At 45.1% G+C, this 15454-nt stretch overlaps 1 protein-coding gene across 2 annotated transcripts in view; it reads right to left on the bottom strand.

Annotated features, from left to right (window-relative positions):
• RBFOX1 (RNA binding fox-1 homolog 1) overlaps positions 1-15454 on the bottom strand; it is a 2485711-nt gene that overhangs the window by 1844929 nt on the left and 625328 nt on the right. For both annotated transcript variants that reach the window (XM_077985562.1, XM_077985561.1), the window contains exon 4: positions 5054-5086. In XM_077985562.1, the coding sequence (XP_077841688.1) occupies positions 5054-5086 (33 nt within the window). The remainder of the gene's footprint in view (positions 1-5053; positions 5087-15454) is intronic.

The following is a 15454-nucleotide window of genomic DNA, read 5'->3' as shown; positions in this document are numbered from 1 at the left end:
TATACAGTTGGTGGTGGAGAGGGCTCAGACACACGCATTTGCAATCCAATGGCTGCACCCAGGTAACTTCGTTCTCTCTCAGCAGGGCAAGCTGCGTGACGATAAATAGGGGGAAATGTGTATGCGTTTGTGCAATAAAACAGGCTTAATGATTTTGAAGGGGAAGGAGTCCACGAGACATACAGTAGCAACTTAGGAACAAAATGGAACCATGCAGGGCCAATTAATGTGCAAATATGTGTGTGCTGAACTTGCATTCCATTCATCATGTGGACATGGAAATTGGGCCATTTATCTGTTATATTATGTATGTGACATCTTAGTTTGGTTCTTAAAGGCTGCTTGGGGACAAAGGGCCAGGTGCTTTGCAGCGAGCAGAGGGAATTTCAGATAAATTCTTCAGCTGTCATAAACATTGCCGGGCAGAATTTGGTCAGAAGATAAAGCTCTCTCCTCCACAGGGTTTTTCACATTTCTCAATAGCTGGTGTGCCATCTTATTAAAACTGTGTGTGGTGCAGGGAGGGGTGGCATATGCCACGAAAATTTATTGGCACAAACAGCTTGCTGTCATGTTTTCAAAGTCCAGATTTAGCAAACGTTATTCACATATTCACTGTCAATCTGCAGAGAGAAAGGGAACTGGCAAAGCCACTCATTCTCACTGAGTCTGTGGGTTTGCCATTCCTTTTGTCTCCTTTTAACCAATGTCTCCTCCACAGGTGGGGTTTGTTCTGCTTAAATTACAACTGTTTGTCTCTACTTAGGGGGGGGAAAAAAGAAAGTCATTTGAAAAGGAAAAGGATCTCGCAGAAGCGCTTTCCCAGAGCCACTATTATTTACCTCACAGAACACGCCATGAATATGGATCACACATTAAATAACGGTGATCGCTTGCTTTGATGAATCGCCATTAGAAATTCAATTAATAAAAGGTTACCTCCCTGCCGTCATGAAAGAAAATCTGATCTGGCTGCAGCAATGATCGTTCAGCCTCAGGAATGAATACTGGTAAGGAGAGAAAAAAAAAAAAGATGAAAAAAAACTGTTCCATCTGGGAAATGGGAGACTGGAATAAAAAAAGAATGAAGGAAGGAAGACTATTTTTGATCAAAAGCATTTCTGTACATGAAGCATTCCTACACTTCCTAATTCCCTTCGTCCTACTTACCCCTACCATGACCACCTGCCCACTACCATTCTCCCCACCCCATCATCCTGGTTGATACTGTTTGTGTTTTCTCTTTTTCTTGCCAAGGGCCTTCATTTTTTTTTTTTCTTGGCATACAAATTACAACCTAAAAGATGCACACACCCTCAGTGTAGAGCCCTATCAGTTTTATATATGATGGTTGCCTCCGTAAATACATCCAGATGAGAGTGTTGGACATTTCCATTAGGTCCCTTTCTGCCCCTACTCAGACAACACCTCCCAGAGGTGACCACTATTGCTACTTTCATCATCAGAGATGAATATTGTCTGTTTATTTTATATATTATATATATATCTCATATATAATATATAAATAATATATATGTGGGTGTAGATGTACATATGCAAATGAAATCACAGACAGTACATTCTTTTCTTCTGATAGTTTTTTTCTTATAACATTATATCACTAAGATTCATACAGGTTGTGTCATATATCTATAGATAATATTTTTTGATTGCTGTATTGTATTTCATTGCATGAATATACCACTATCGAATTTATCTATTATTCCGTTAATAGACATTTGGTTTGTTTCCAGTGTTTGGGTATGGTAAATAAAACCTTTATGGGGACTGGGTGCGGTGGCTCACGCCTGTAATCCCAGCACTTTGGGAGGCCAAGGCGGCTGGATCATGAGGTCAGGAGATCAAGACCATCCTGGCTAACATGGTGAAATCCCGTCTCTACTAAAAATACAAAAAAAATTAGCCAGGCGTGGTGGCGGGCGCCTGTAGTCTTGGCTACTCGGGAGGCTGAGGCAGGAGAATGGCATGAACCCGGGAGGTGCAGCTTGCAGTGAGCCGAGATTGCACCACTGCACTCCAGCCTGGGCAACAGAGCAAGACTCCTTCTTAAAAACAAAAACAAAAACAAAAAAAACCTTTATGGGAATTCTTGCATGTGTTGTTTTGGTGGACATAAGCACTAGTTTCTCTTGGGCACACAAGTAGAAGTGGAATTGTTGGATGATTAAACATTATTTCACCTATGTTGGAAGTACTTTAACTCCTCAGATCTCCTTTTTTTCAATTGGTAAAACGAGGATAAGAAATATCTTATGAATGGTCGGGCGCGGCGGCTCACACCTGTAATCCCAACACTTTGGGAGGCCAAGGCAGACGGATCACAAGACGGTCAAGAGATTGAGACCATTCTGGCCAACATGGTGAAACCCCATCTCTACTAAAAATACAAATATTAGCTGGGCATGGTGGCACACACCTGTAGTCCCAACTACTTGGGAGGCTGAGGCAGGAGAATCGCTTGAACCTGGGAGGCAGAAGTTGCAGTGAGCTGAGATCATGCCACTGTACTCCAGCCTCGCGATAGGGCGAGACTCCATTTTATATATATATATATATATATACACACACACACACATCTATCTATCTATCTATCTATCTATCTATATATATATATATTGTGAAGTTGAAAAGGGGCAACATGGGTGTTTTCTTGTTGGATGATTATTTTAAACTGCCAAATAGGATGCAGATGTAAGAATGTGTCTGGGGAAAGGAAGAAAGATGGAAGATCATAGGCAACACATGGCTGTATGGGGTACTGACCAAAGAGAAACAGGACATATTCAGGTATGCTCTAGAAAGGGCAATCAGTCCTTCATGACTGGCAGAGCTAATATTACTGAACACCTGCTGGGTACCAGGCCACAATCCGTGTGGTTTACACAGGATGGCACTTTGTACCCTGACAGACATGGTTACGCATTCCAGCTCTATTCCTCATTAGTTGAATGGCGCTAGGAGAGTTACTCAGCCTTTCTAAGTCTCAGTTTACTCTTCTGTAAAGTGGGGATCATCATAGCCTATACATCACAAAATTTTTGTGAGGATTTTATATAACGATGTATGCAGTGCGTTTATAAATAAATGGTGCACCAGAGGTACTAAATACATAGAAACTGGTATTCCCATGACAGCAAACCACCAGAGGAAACACTGCCGTTGCCATTTTAATGCTCTCAACAGCTTCATAGGATGCATATTGCTATTCCCGTTCCAAAAATGAGGAAACAAGATTTGTGTTGTTTAATAACTCACTCGAGTGACTGCTCCCAAGATCATGGGGATATAGGTGACAGTGGAGGCTGCTCATCTCTGCCCTATCCTTGTGCTTCCCAAATCCCTGCCTCACTAGGCATCTGAAATCACTCACACTAAATGCATCACAGCTCCTGGAAAACCTTTGCACACCAAGTTACCACATCCGAGGATGGAGACATTTGAACAGGAATGGATACTTGTGGATAATGATCTCCCCTTAGGTGTTTGCAGAACCCTGTGAGAATCTGCCTCTACAAGTTTTATTCTATTTCACCCCACTAACGACCGTGTGGTGGATCAAAGGGAGATATAACTATCCCCATGGTATACCTGAGGAAAGCGAATAGCCACAGTTAACCCATTTATGCCTGAGGTTGCAATTTCTCGAATTTGAAACATCAGACTTTGGTGATGACCTTGAGCAGTAGGATATAAATAACTCCCACATGCTTAGGGTTCCAAGAATGGAACACTAGGCCGGGCACGGTGGCTCAAGCCTGTAATCCCAGCACTTTGGGAGGCCGAGACGGGCGGATCACGAGGTCAGGAGTTCGAGACCGTCCTGGCTAACACGGTGAAACCCCGTCTCTACTAAAAAAATACAAAAAACTAGCCGGGCGAGGTGACGGGCGCCTGTAGTCTCAGCTACTCAGGAGGCTGAGGCAGGAGAATTGTGTAAAAACCCGGGAGACAGAGCTTGCAGTGAGCTGAGATCCGGCCACTGCACTCCAGCCTGGGTGACAGAGCGAGACTCTGTCTCAAAAAAAAAAAAAAAAAAAAAAAAAAAAAAGAATGGAACACTAGATGTAATTAAGATGATGCGCAACATCACACAGAGCCCAGGGCTCCCAGAACCCGGGTCGGTGTTTCTTTGCTTTACCTACACAGTGGCTTGGGAGTGAGAGTGACTGGCTCCATAGTGCTGAGCATATTCTGCAGGAGCCCATTACATGACAACATGGACAATTTCCAATGGGTGGTCACCTTGCTGGTGACTTCTGACCAGCTTCATTTTTTATTCTTTACCTATGTTGTCAGCATCCACCACAATTCTTTTCATGCCTTGGAGACTGAGTAGAAAAAGAAAAACAGGCTGGGCATGGTGGCTCACACCTATAATCCCCACACTTTAGGAGGCTGAGGTGGGCAGATCACTTGAGGCCAGGAGTTCGAGACCAGCTTGGTCAACATGGCGAAACCCCATCTCTACTAAAAATACAAAAATTAGCCAGGTGTGGTGGTGCACACCTATAGTCCGAGCTACTCAGGAGGCTGAGGCAGGGGAATCCCTTGAACCCGGGAGGTGGAGGTTGCAATGAGCCAAGATCATGCCACTGCCCTACAGCCTGGGCAACAGAGCGAGACTCTGTCCCAAAAATAATAAAATAAAATAAAATAAGGGAAAGGAAAAAAAATATAAACAAAAAGCAAAAGAGAAGTAATGGAGAAACTGTATAATAGAGACAGTGGAAGTTTCACTGGCAGAGCCAGGGCTTTGTCTGAGCTGGGCTAGAATCATGATGTATATATCAAGAAACAGACTCTGAAGTCACCCCGCATCATCTTTACCATGCACACTCCATGAGGAGCAGTGCGGTGACCTGGGCACCCCAAAACCCAGCAGCACAGCAACCACTCAACTGAAAACATACCACCCAAGCCACCAGGAAATGAAACACAGAAGAATCACCGCGAGAGTGCTCGTTGCACTCCATCACAAAAGAAACCCACTTCAAACTGTCTTCTAAAGGGACACAAAAACCGTGTTTCCTACCTCAGCTTTGCCTGTAGCCTGACTTGCCGAAACCTGCAAGTTAAAGAAGAAAAGACGTTAGTATTGATTCAACAAGAAGGTAATTGGATTAATTGTCTTTTTAAAGGAACTGGCATCGATAATTTGTTATGACCCGAGGGGACAAGGTTGCAACACACACCACACACACACACACACGCATTTTCTTCCACCAAGCACAGCAACATGATTTGTTTATCCAGTCCTGTTAACGAGGCGAATAGGATAATTAATATTTTCAACATATTATAACAATCTTGTCAGGAAAAAAAAAAGTGGGGAGGGCTGTGAGCAATGTCCGTGTACTGATAATGATTAAATAAACACTGAAAATGAAAACAAAGGTGCTGAAGACATTTTTGACGTGTTTTTTTCCCCTCTTAAACCTTTAAGTCAGTGTTATGAGAAACACCAGATAAAAGCTACAATGACAGCAATAACAGCAGCTTTATGTTTGCAAAATTCCTCAAAATACTGTGAAATAGAGAGTTGTGCCAGGAATGGTGCCAAGTTGTTTACATATTTTATCTCATTTAAGCCCTCGAATAACTTTTTGGACCCCATTTCATAAAAGAAAATATTGGGTTTGTTTAAGTTAGGTCACTTTTCCAAAGTCGGGATGTTATCAAGCAGAAGAAATTAGATTTAAACCCAACATAAAGTGAGGTGGATGTTCAGGCTCCTACCTACAAGCCTTCTCCATATCAAAGGATTTGGTGTAGACACCTCTCAACATTGTTCATCTATGCCTAGAAAGGGTCTCCTATCTAGAGATCAGATCTTCTTCTGTGTGATAACTCTTAAGAAGCTTGCTATCCTACAGCTTCCCTTATACCTGGATGACTTGGCCAACCTCAGCCGCACTGCCGATCTGACTGCTTGGACTGAGCTATGTCCCCAAAATTCATATACTGAAGCCCTAACCCCCAATGTGATTGTATTTGGAGACTGGGCCTTTGGAAAGTAATTAAGTTTCGATGATGTCATGAGGGTGGGCCTTCATGATGAGATTAGTGCCCATCGAAGAAGAGACAGCTGCCCGGGCACAGTGTCTCACGCCTATAATCCCAGAACTTTGGGAGGCCAAGGTAGGTGGATCATCTGAAGTCAGGAGTTCGAGGCCAGCCTGGCCAATATGGTGAAACCCTGTCTCTACTACAAATACAGAAAATTAGCTGGGTGTGGTAGTGTGTGCCTGTAATCCCAGCTACTTGGGCGGCTGAGGCAGGAGAATCACTTGAACCAGGGAAGGCGGAGGTTGCAGTGAACTGAGATTGTGCCACTGCACTCCAGCCCAGACAACAAGAGTGAAACTCTGTGTTAAAAAAATGAAACATGGCCAGGCGCGGTGGCTCATGCCTGTAATCCCAGCACTTTGTGAGGCCAAGACGGGCGGATCACGAGGTCAGGAGATCGAGACCATCCTGGCTAACACGGTGAAACCCCGTCTCTACTAAAAATACAAAAAAATTAGCCAGGCTTGGTGGCGGGCGCCTGTAGTCCCAGCTACTTGGGAGGCTGAGGCAGGAGAATGGCGTGAACCCGGGAGGCGGAGCTTGCAGTGAGCCGAGATTGAGCCACTGCACTCCAGCCTGGGCGAGAGAGCGAGACTCCATCTCAAAAAAAAAAAAAAAAAAAAAGAAAGAAACATAAAAAAGGAGAGAGAGCAGAGACCTTACTTTCTCACTTTCTCTCTCTCTCTCTCTCTCTCTCTCTCTCTCTCTCTCTCTCCCCCCTCCTGCACATAAGAAAGGCCACGTGAAGACAGAGCAAGAAGGCAGCCACCTACAACCCAATGAGCAAACCCTTTTCTGATACCGAGTCTGCTGGTACCTTCATCTTGAACTCTCAGACTCCAGAGTATGAGAAATACATTCCTGTGGGTTAAGCTGCAGTCCATGGTGTTTTATTATGGCAACCCAGGGTAAGACACAGACCAATACCAGCTAACAGATGTGAATCCAAAAAAGGACTTAAGAATGTATGACTTCCCGAGTTAGGCAACCAGCCCCTGCAGCTCTTACTGACCTGGCTTTGGCACCATTTCTCCCACACTCACTCCCAAGGCAACAGACTGGGGAGCTCAGACAGAGCTCAGTGTCCATGGAGCAGCTTTCATGCACCATTAGCCTCCTAAATGGGAGACCAGACTTCAGACTGACCTCAGCCAGGAAAGTCCACGAGCTGTGGCTGAAGACTTGCCAAGCCATGAATCCGGGGCCCAACCATGGGGAAACTCACGGTGTGATGGATGTCAGAGGTTGGAACCTTCCCTCCCCTCCCTCATTCTTGGAGCCCGTTCAGGACTGGGAAAGTAGCTGATTCCGTGGTGAACAGCCACATCCTTAAAGCACAAGCACACAAGATCCCTGGGCTACATTACCTCATGTGAATGTGTATATTTCTCTGCTGAAAACCAATAGGAATATGTCAGGGAAATATGATATTCAACAGCTATAAGCCTCAGGCAGAACCACTCCCTCTGCTTCAGTGAGCTCCATGGGCAACAGAGTTTTCAGCTGATTACTCTGATGTCCCCCAAGTCATAACTTTAGCGTTTCCTAAATTTGTGCCATTTACATCATCAAGCCCCTTTTATTCCCCCCTATTAGGGGGAAGCCACTTCTTGCATCCACCTTAGGGAAATACAAACATAAAAAGGCACACACTTAACTGTCCATCGTGGCATTGTTCTGACAGCAATACATTTTTAAAAGAGTATAATGACTAAAGTACAAGGTTTGAATACTAAACCACCTATAAAGGGAGACAGTAGGGAGTGGCAGGGCCTTTGGGGTAACTAATGATGGCCCACTAGCTAAAGTCATTTGCATTTCAGTTTTTACCAGGCAAAACATGGTTCTAGCCAAACAAAAAACACATACATGATCTGAACGTGGCTGTTGGACTTCCAGTTGCTGATCTTTAAAGCCAAGTCATGTGCGATCCATCCATACTATAAACCATTACACAGCTTGGGGAAGATTCTTCTATTTTAATTCTTCTGACATTAAAAACTCTACAGCATATATTGTTAGTGAAAAATGAAAGAAGCAGAAAAGTGAACATAAGATGATACCGTTTTCTAAAAAAAAAAACAAAACTCAAGTATGTATACATCCTCCATCTCTCCCTCACCACGCACACCATCGATGCATATCTGAAAAATGTATCAAAGGATATACACCGAACTGACAAAAGGTTTACCTCTGAGCAAACTGGAACTTGACTGAGACCCAAGGGGTGAAGAAAAGTCAGGGGAACTTTCTCTTTTCCTGAATTGTTTAAGATGTTTACATCGACAATGTATCCACTTGTAAAATAAAACATATGTTTAAACAAGGATAAAAAATAAAGCTTCATACCACTTTAGCATTAACAAGAGACCTTGTCTTTGCTGCTGTGAATAGTGTTGTGCTCATGTCCTTTGCAGGGACATCAATGGAGCTGGAGACCAATATCCTCAGCAAACTAACACAGGAACAGAAAACCAAATACTGCATATCCTCACCTAGAAGTGGGAGCTAAATGATGAGAACACATGGACAGATAGAGAGGAACAATACACACTGGGGCCTTCTGGAGGATGGAAGGTGGGAGGAGGGAGAGAATCAGAAAAATAATGGGCACTAGGTTTAATACCTGGGGGATGAAATCATCTGTACAACAAACCCCCATGACACAAGTTTACCTTTGTAACCTGCAATATGTACCTCTGAACTTAAAAGTTAAAGGAAATTCACACACAAAAAAATGGAAAACAAAAAAGAGACCTTGTGGGAATGTTGGCTATTTTTTTTTTCTTATCAAAAAGGAGACTAAAAAGAACTCTCTCAAGCATTCACATATCGTGGCACAGTTGAAGGTAAGGCATATCGTGATGCAATAGGGAGTGGTAGGGCTTGTGGACAACGACAGATAAACTATACTGCATTCATAATTTTACCAATTGGCTAAATATAGGAAACAAGGGGAAAACTTTACCGAGGCCCCTCTAGGTAGCTAGAACCCTCTCTACACTGCATTCAGAGTGGATTTCATAGTCAAAATTAGATTAGATTCAGAGATTCACTTCTAAGGCACGTAGTATTCACGAATGTGCACCCACAGACCTCAGGGTTTGTCACAGCCCACTGTGGCTGGACTGCACGCTGGGCAAGCCAGACCGTACTGCAGAGGCCTGCTGGCAGATGGAGGGTTCTTTAAGGGTTGCTGATGCCAGCTCCAGCCATGGGCTTTTATCAAGCCAGCAGCAGTCATCAGAGTGTCTGCAGTGGGGTGCTGATATGATTAGAGCTGTGTCTGAGGCGGGCCATTCTGTGGACCAGCGCAGGGTGCAAAAGGGACGTGGGAAACTTCCAGCAGGACACTCTGGAAAGCTTTGTTCCAGCTATTTCCCATCCCTTTAATCATTTCCCTTCCTCTCCTTCAGTTTCTCTGCATGTGTTTGAAATCGCAAAGGCCGACATTAAGGGTTTCCTTCTCGCTTGTGCTAGGAAGTCGGTCGACGTGATTCCTTTTCAACTGAGATTGGAGACATAAAGAGCCTTTCCCAAGGCCACACCAGGGACTTTCAGGGGCCGGGTGTGAACTCAGGTCGAACTCCAAAGCTGCCTCTGAAACCCAGGCAGGGATTCTGTCACATGATGGAGACCCGGATTCCCTCCTGGGACTCTCACACGTCAGGAGATGTCCAGACTGAGTTAACAGACAGAGGGAAGATCACTGTCCAGTCACAGCCACCTGTTCTCCCTGAACCCTGTCTGAGATGCCCAAACACTGTCTGGGGCTCTGATGCTGCAAACCAGTCTGTGGTCTCTGCCTTCCGTGCTGAATAGCATGGGCCTACCCTATAACTTTTGCAGGGTCGTGGTAAACAGGTCTCTTTCGGTAGCACGACACAAAACAACTCAAGATGGCTCAAGCACAGGAAGGAATTTATCAGCTCATTCAAGGGATAGAGCTCACTTTAAATGGATCCAGATAAGAATCAAAGAGATTTAATTACTTCCCTGGCAAGTGGCAGAGCTGTGAACTGAACCGGGTCTCTATCATCCTAGACAGCGCTCCCGGCACAGCTCTGCAGTGCTCCCATCCCAAAACCCCGACACACAGTGGGTGGCTGTCGGCTATTCCCTGGCTGGACTTTATCCCTTCCCCTCTCACTGACTGATGCGGGTCACCCTGTCCCTTCCTCCAGTATTTACAGTAGGGATGGCTGTGCCAGCGGTGCTACAAGTGGCCCACCAGGCAGCAAGACCAAATAATCACACCCCTTCCTCAAGTGCCATCCTGGTAGGCCTCCAGATTTCCCTCCCCACCAGCAAGTGACACACCACGGTGCTGGACCGGGAAGCCTTTACCAGTGACGTCAGTGCATCTTAACTTAAACCGGCTTTCCAGGTAAACATGAGGATCCATGGTGGCATCTGGGTGATTACTTCTATCGCCAGTCATTCACATGAAAATCTTAGATCCCCACGCCCTGGAGTCTACCACGTCATCTTTGCCAGACTGTCTATGGCTTGTATGGAACTGACTTATGGAACAGTCTGACACTAGCATATGAAATGAATGACACACGCGTGGAGGTTCTCTGAGCTGTAAGGACATCTCGGCCAGACACAGATAACGGCCCAGTCACTATCAGGCCTGAGAATTCCTATCCTCTCAAGTCCAACTCAGTGTAAAACTTTGGTCTCACATACAGTATAAGGTGCATCTCCTCCATTCCCCCTAGGCGGTAACCAGAAGGACTAACTGGGGAGAACGTATGGTCTTTTCTTTCGTGACCTCTTTCCTCTTTGGTTTTCTGGTTTCAACAGTTCTGCCACTGGGTCTAAGAAGATGGGTTCAAGAGAAAGGGTAACAACATCCTTTGTACTTTGCAACAAATGAAATCATCTGCTAACGCCACTGGTGATCAGGTGAATTCCAACAGCAACAAATGCCCTCTGCATGAAAGAGGTCCAAATGCTGGCACCGTCATGGGGTGTAGGTGGATTTGGGGGATTCCTATGGGTGAAGGCTGCTTGTGTTTGTCAAGGATATCCAAGCTGCAGTTGCAAATAGAACCAAATGCATAACAGCTCAATACAATGGACATTCATTCCTTTCTCATGTAGGAGTCCTGGGTGGGAGATCAAATTGGATAAGAGATCTCTTCCACATGAACATTCAGAAAACCAGAGTGAAAGGGGTTCTGCCATGCTTAAGATGTGGCTTCCAAAGCTATCATCATCATCTTTATCCCAGTGCAACAGGAGGAGAATGAGTGGTGGTTTTTACGGACCACACCCAGAAGCAGCATGCATCATTCTAGCTCACATTCAATTGTCCAGAGCTCAGTCACACAGTTGCCTGTGTGGCAGAGGGGTGTAAGCATAGCCAACCGTGTATCAAAGGGGAGAAGATGGTTTTGGTGAACAGACCCAGCTGGTTGGCCACACATCCCCACTGAAGCGCTACTTTGTACGAGATCCTCCTACATGGTTCCCTGATAGGAAATCCACTTCTGCTCAACCTCTCCCAAACTCTCCTGGTGATGGAATGCTGGCTCTTGATGCTGAAACTGTCTCGCCTTGCATCTGGTTCTCCCTGGTGCACCAGCCACAAAGCTCAGACCCAGTTTCTCTTTGGTATCCCTTTAGTCCTCAGGAAACTCAGGTCATCACCTGGCCACAAAAAGCAAGAGCAAAGTAGAGAATGAAGCTTTCTCTCTCCTCCATTCCTTTTTATCTCCTCCTGCACAAGTAAGCCCAGAAGGACAACCATCAAAGATGCTGTATGAGATCAGCGCCTCTTCTTGCTGGCCTCCCAGTAACTACAAGAGGCGCCCTGGAGCTTGGCTTTTTTTACGACGTTGTGGAGAAGGACGTTGACCCATGACTCATTCTTCTCTTTCTTCTTGAATCCTCTCTGATCTTCTGCTTATATAGACTAGTGGACACTAGAAATAGCACAATTGCCTTGTCCTCTCTTAGCCCTGGGGAGGTAGCTGAACCTCACTATTTTGGAGCTTATCATGCATAGCTTATCTCTACAGGCAACTTTGGGTCCTAATGATCCATTTGGGGATAAGAGGAAACATTGCATTCCCCTTCTCCTTTACACAGCCACCTTGACAAAGGGGAGCAGGCAACAGGTTGTGAGTTCTTCAACAAACTGAGTCAACTCTTTCCTTGAACCAACTTGAATCTCTAGATTGTTGTCACAGGTACAAACAGAAAACCTTAAAGTCCTATTGTCAAAAAGTGGTGAAGCAGGCCAGGCGCGGTGGCTCACGTCTGTAATTCCAGCACTTTGGGAGGCCAAGGCAGGCAGATCACGAGGTCAGGAGTTTGAGACCAGCCTGACCAACATGGTGAAACCCCTTCTCTACTAAAAATACAAAAATTAGCTTGGCATGGTGGTGTGTGCCTGTAATCCCAGCTACTCAGGAGGCCGAGGCAGGAGAATTGCCTGGATCCGGGAAGTAGAGGTTGCAGTGATCCGAGATCGTGCCACTGCACTCCAGCCTGGGTGACAGAGCAAGACTCCATCTCAAAAAAAAAAAATTGCTGACGGTTTCCACTACTGTCCACTGGGCTGCTCTCAGGGCACCCGCAGCTGACATCTCAGAAGTCTGACTATCCTAACTACTAGCCTTGATGCAGAGGCTACATCTAGGTGCTTTGGGATCAGTCCCAGGGCAGCCCAGACTTCCAGTCTTCCTGACCAATGTGCCAGTCAACTGAATTTCACCAAGAAACCTGACTCAACTCACCACCAGCAGGTGCTGCCTAGATTCCTGACCCACAATATCTTGAGGTAAATAAACGGTTCCTAAGTTTTAGGGGTACTCTGTTACATGACCATGAATGATGACAAGTGACTTAGCCTCCCTAAGCCCATAATTTTGTATCTGTAAAATGGAAATAATATTTTATAAGACTGCTGTAAGAATTAAGCAAAAACAATGTTGAAGGTGCCTGGCACAGTTGCTGGCCAATGGTAGGCAGAGTTTTATCCTCCCTGTCACAAAACCCTGGGCATCTATGCTGTTCCTTGTGATTTTCCACAACGAATTTTATTCCTTTCCTGGCGAATGATTTTCAGGACCTTCAACTTGATCTCCAGCTGGTAGAATGTGTAAGGATTGCTCTGGAGTCAAAAGTGCCTGATCTTTATAAATCCTTACTCTACCATGGGAACGTTACCTCACCTGTCTGAGCCTCAGTTTCCTTATTTAAAAAAGGGACACAAAAATCTGTCTTGCTGTTTTATGTATATTCAATGGTAACATCTGGCTTAGAGTTGGAGATTGAGAATGGATAGCTGTGGTTTTGTGAGTTCAGGGTAATCACTGTAACAGTAGCAGAAGTCCTAATATCTGATATTATGAGCCCTACCGTATTCAACAGAGCCACTTGCTAACAGCTCACCTACAGAATTGTATTTGTTTTTGTTTTTGTTTGGACAGAGTCTCGCTGTATCACCCAGGCTGGAGTGCCGTGGCGTGATGTCGGCTCACCGTAACCTCCACCTCCCAGCTTCAAGCAATTCTCGTGCCTCAGCCCCCCAAGTAGCTGGGACCACAGGCGCCCACCATCATGCCGGGCTAATTTTTGTATTTTCAGTAGAGATGAGGTTTCCCCATACAGGCTTGAACTCCTGACCTCATGTGGTCTGCCCATCTCGACTTCCCAAAGTGCTGGAATTATAGGCGTGAGCCACTGTACCAGGCTCTAAAGGGGTATTTCTGAAGCAGGCAGCTTCCCATCTCCCCATCTCCTTCTCTTCTATTCTATTCTGGCCTGGGACTTGGTTCCAGCCACTGAGCTGCCAGAACTCATCTGAAATTTTAACTGTAAGTGTAAAAAAGGAAAGAGCCCATTCATGGATGATATTCATCTCCCAACCTCCCTCCCCATCTCCTACCAAATTCTGTAGGCTCCAGACATGTCCAATGAATAAATGTCTCTTAAAATTCTTTTAGAAAACGCACAAGGTTTCTCTTAATAACTCTCACTGTCAGGAATGAAATATTTACATGCACTTGCTTCAAAATTCTGGCAGCTTGTAACCTAAGAATAGTTTTACTTATGGTGCTGAGCAACTGCCTTAGGTCTATCTTGCAGATGATTTTGAGAGGAGCAAGAGGCAGAAGAGAGGAAAGGAAAAGTCACAGGGGAGGGAGGGACTGATCAGGGAGGGCCTGGCAAATCCCCGTCCTTGGTTTGCCCTTGAAGTTGGTGTATTAAGGAAGGTTAAAGCAGTTACAGTGCCGGTTTGCAGGGAGTCTGAGCTGTGACGAGCCCATCAGTCACCCTGACACATGGTGGAAAACACGGGGAGATTGCAAACATTATCTGAAGCTTAATTATGAAGAAGGGAGGAGGCTGGGTTGGTGTGAGAAGTAGGTGCTGAGGCTCTCTGGGCCCTTCCCACTGTAACCTGTAATCTTCGGGGTAAGGTGTCACCATCTAAGTTTTCTTCTGAAGACCCCCTGGTTACTTTCTGCGGCTAGGTTGCAAGGTTAGGAAAAGCTCCTAAGAGGGAGCCTTTAGCTTGCCAAATTTAGCTTGGCAATGTGGAAATACAGACGAAGATCCTTAAAAACACTCCTTTCCACTGACCTCATACCTCTGCCTCCGGAAGTCTCTTCTACATATCAGAAATACCACAGAAAGCTTATAGCACAAAATGATATTTTGTAACTTTTTTTTTAAATTTTTTGAGACAGGGTCTCGCTTTCTTACCCAGGCTAGAGTACAGTAGGGCAAACACAGCTCACTGCAACCTATGCCTCCCAGGCTCAAGTGATGCTCCCACCTGAGCCTCCCCAGTTAACTGGGACTACAGGCACACACCACCATGCCTGGCTAAGTTTTGTGCGGTTCTTTTTTTTTTTTTTTCCTTGGTAGAGACAGGGTTTCTCTATATTGCCCAGGCTGGTCCTAAACTCCTGGGCTCAAGTGTTCTTCCCGTCTTGGCCTCCCAAAATCCTGGGGACATTTTCTATAACCGGAGGTGGGAGGTTACTACAGGTCCAGGTCATTTTATTGCACTTCATTTCATTATACTTCACAGACACGGCTTGCTTTTTAATCAATTAAAGATTTGTGGAAACCCTGTGTCAAGCAAGTCTATCAGCGCCATTTTCCCAATAGTGTGTGTATACCTCAGGTCTCTGTGTCACATTTTGGTAATACCTGCAATAATTTAAAAATTTTTCATGATTATTACATCTGTTACAGTTATCTGTGATCAGTGATCTTTGATATTGCTATTGTAATTGTTTTGGAGTGCTGTGAACTTCTCCCATAGGATGGGAGGTTTAATTGATAAATGTAGTATGTGTTCTATTTTGCCAACCAGCTGTTCCCCATCTTTCCCTCTGTC

Source organism: Macaca mulatta, chromosome 20 (genome assembly GCF_049350105.2).
Source record: "Macaca mulatta isolate MMU2019108-1 chromosome 20, T2T-MMU8v2.0, whole genome shotgun sequence".
Taxonomy (NCBI): domain Eukaryota; kingdom Metazoa; phylum Chordata; class Mammalia; order Primates; family Cercopithecidae; genus Macaca; species Macaca mulatta.
The sequence above is the reverse complement of the archived record's forward strand: the minus strand, read 5'-3'. Positions and strand labels throughout refer to the sequence as shown.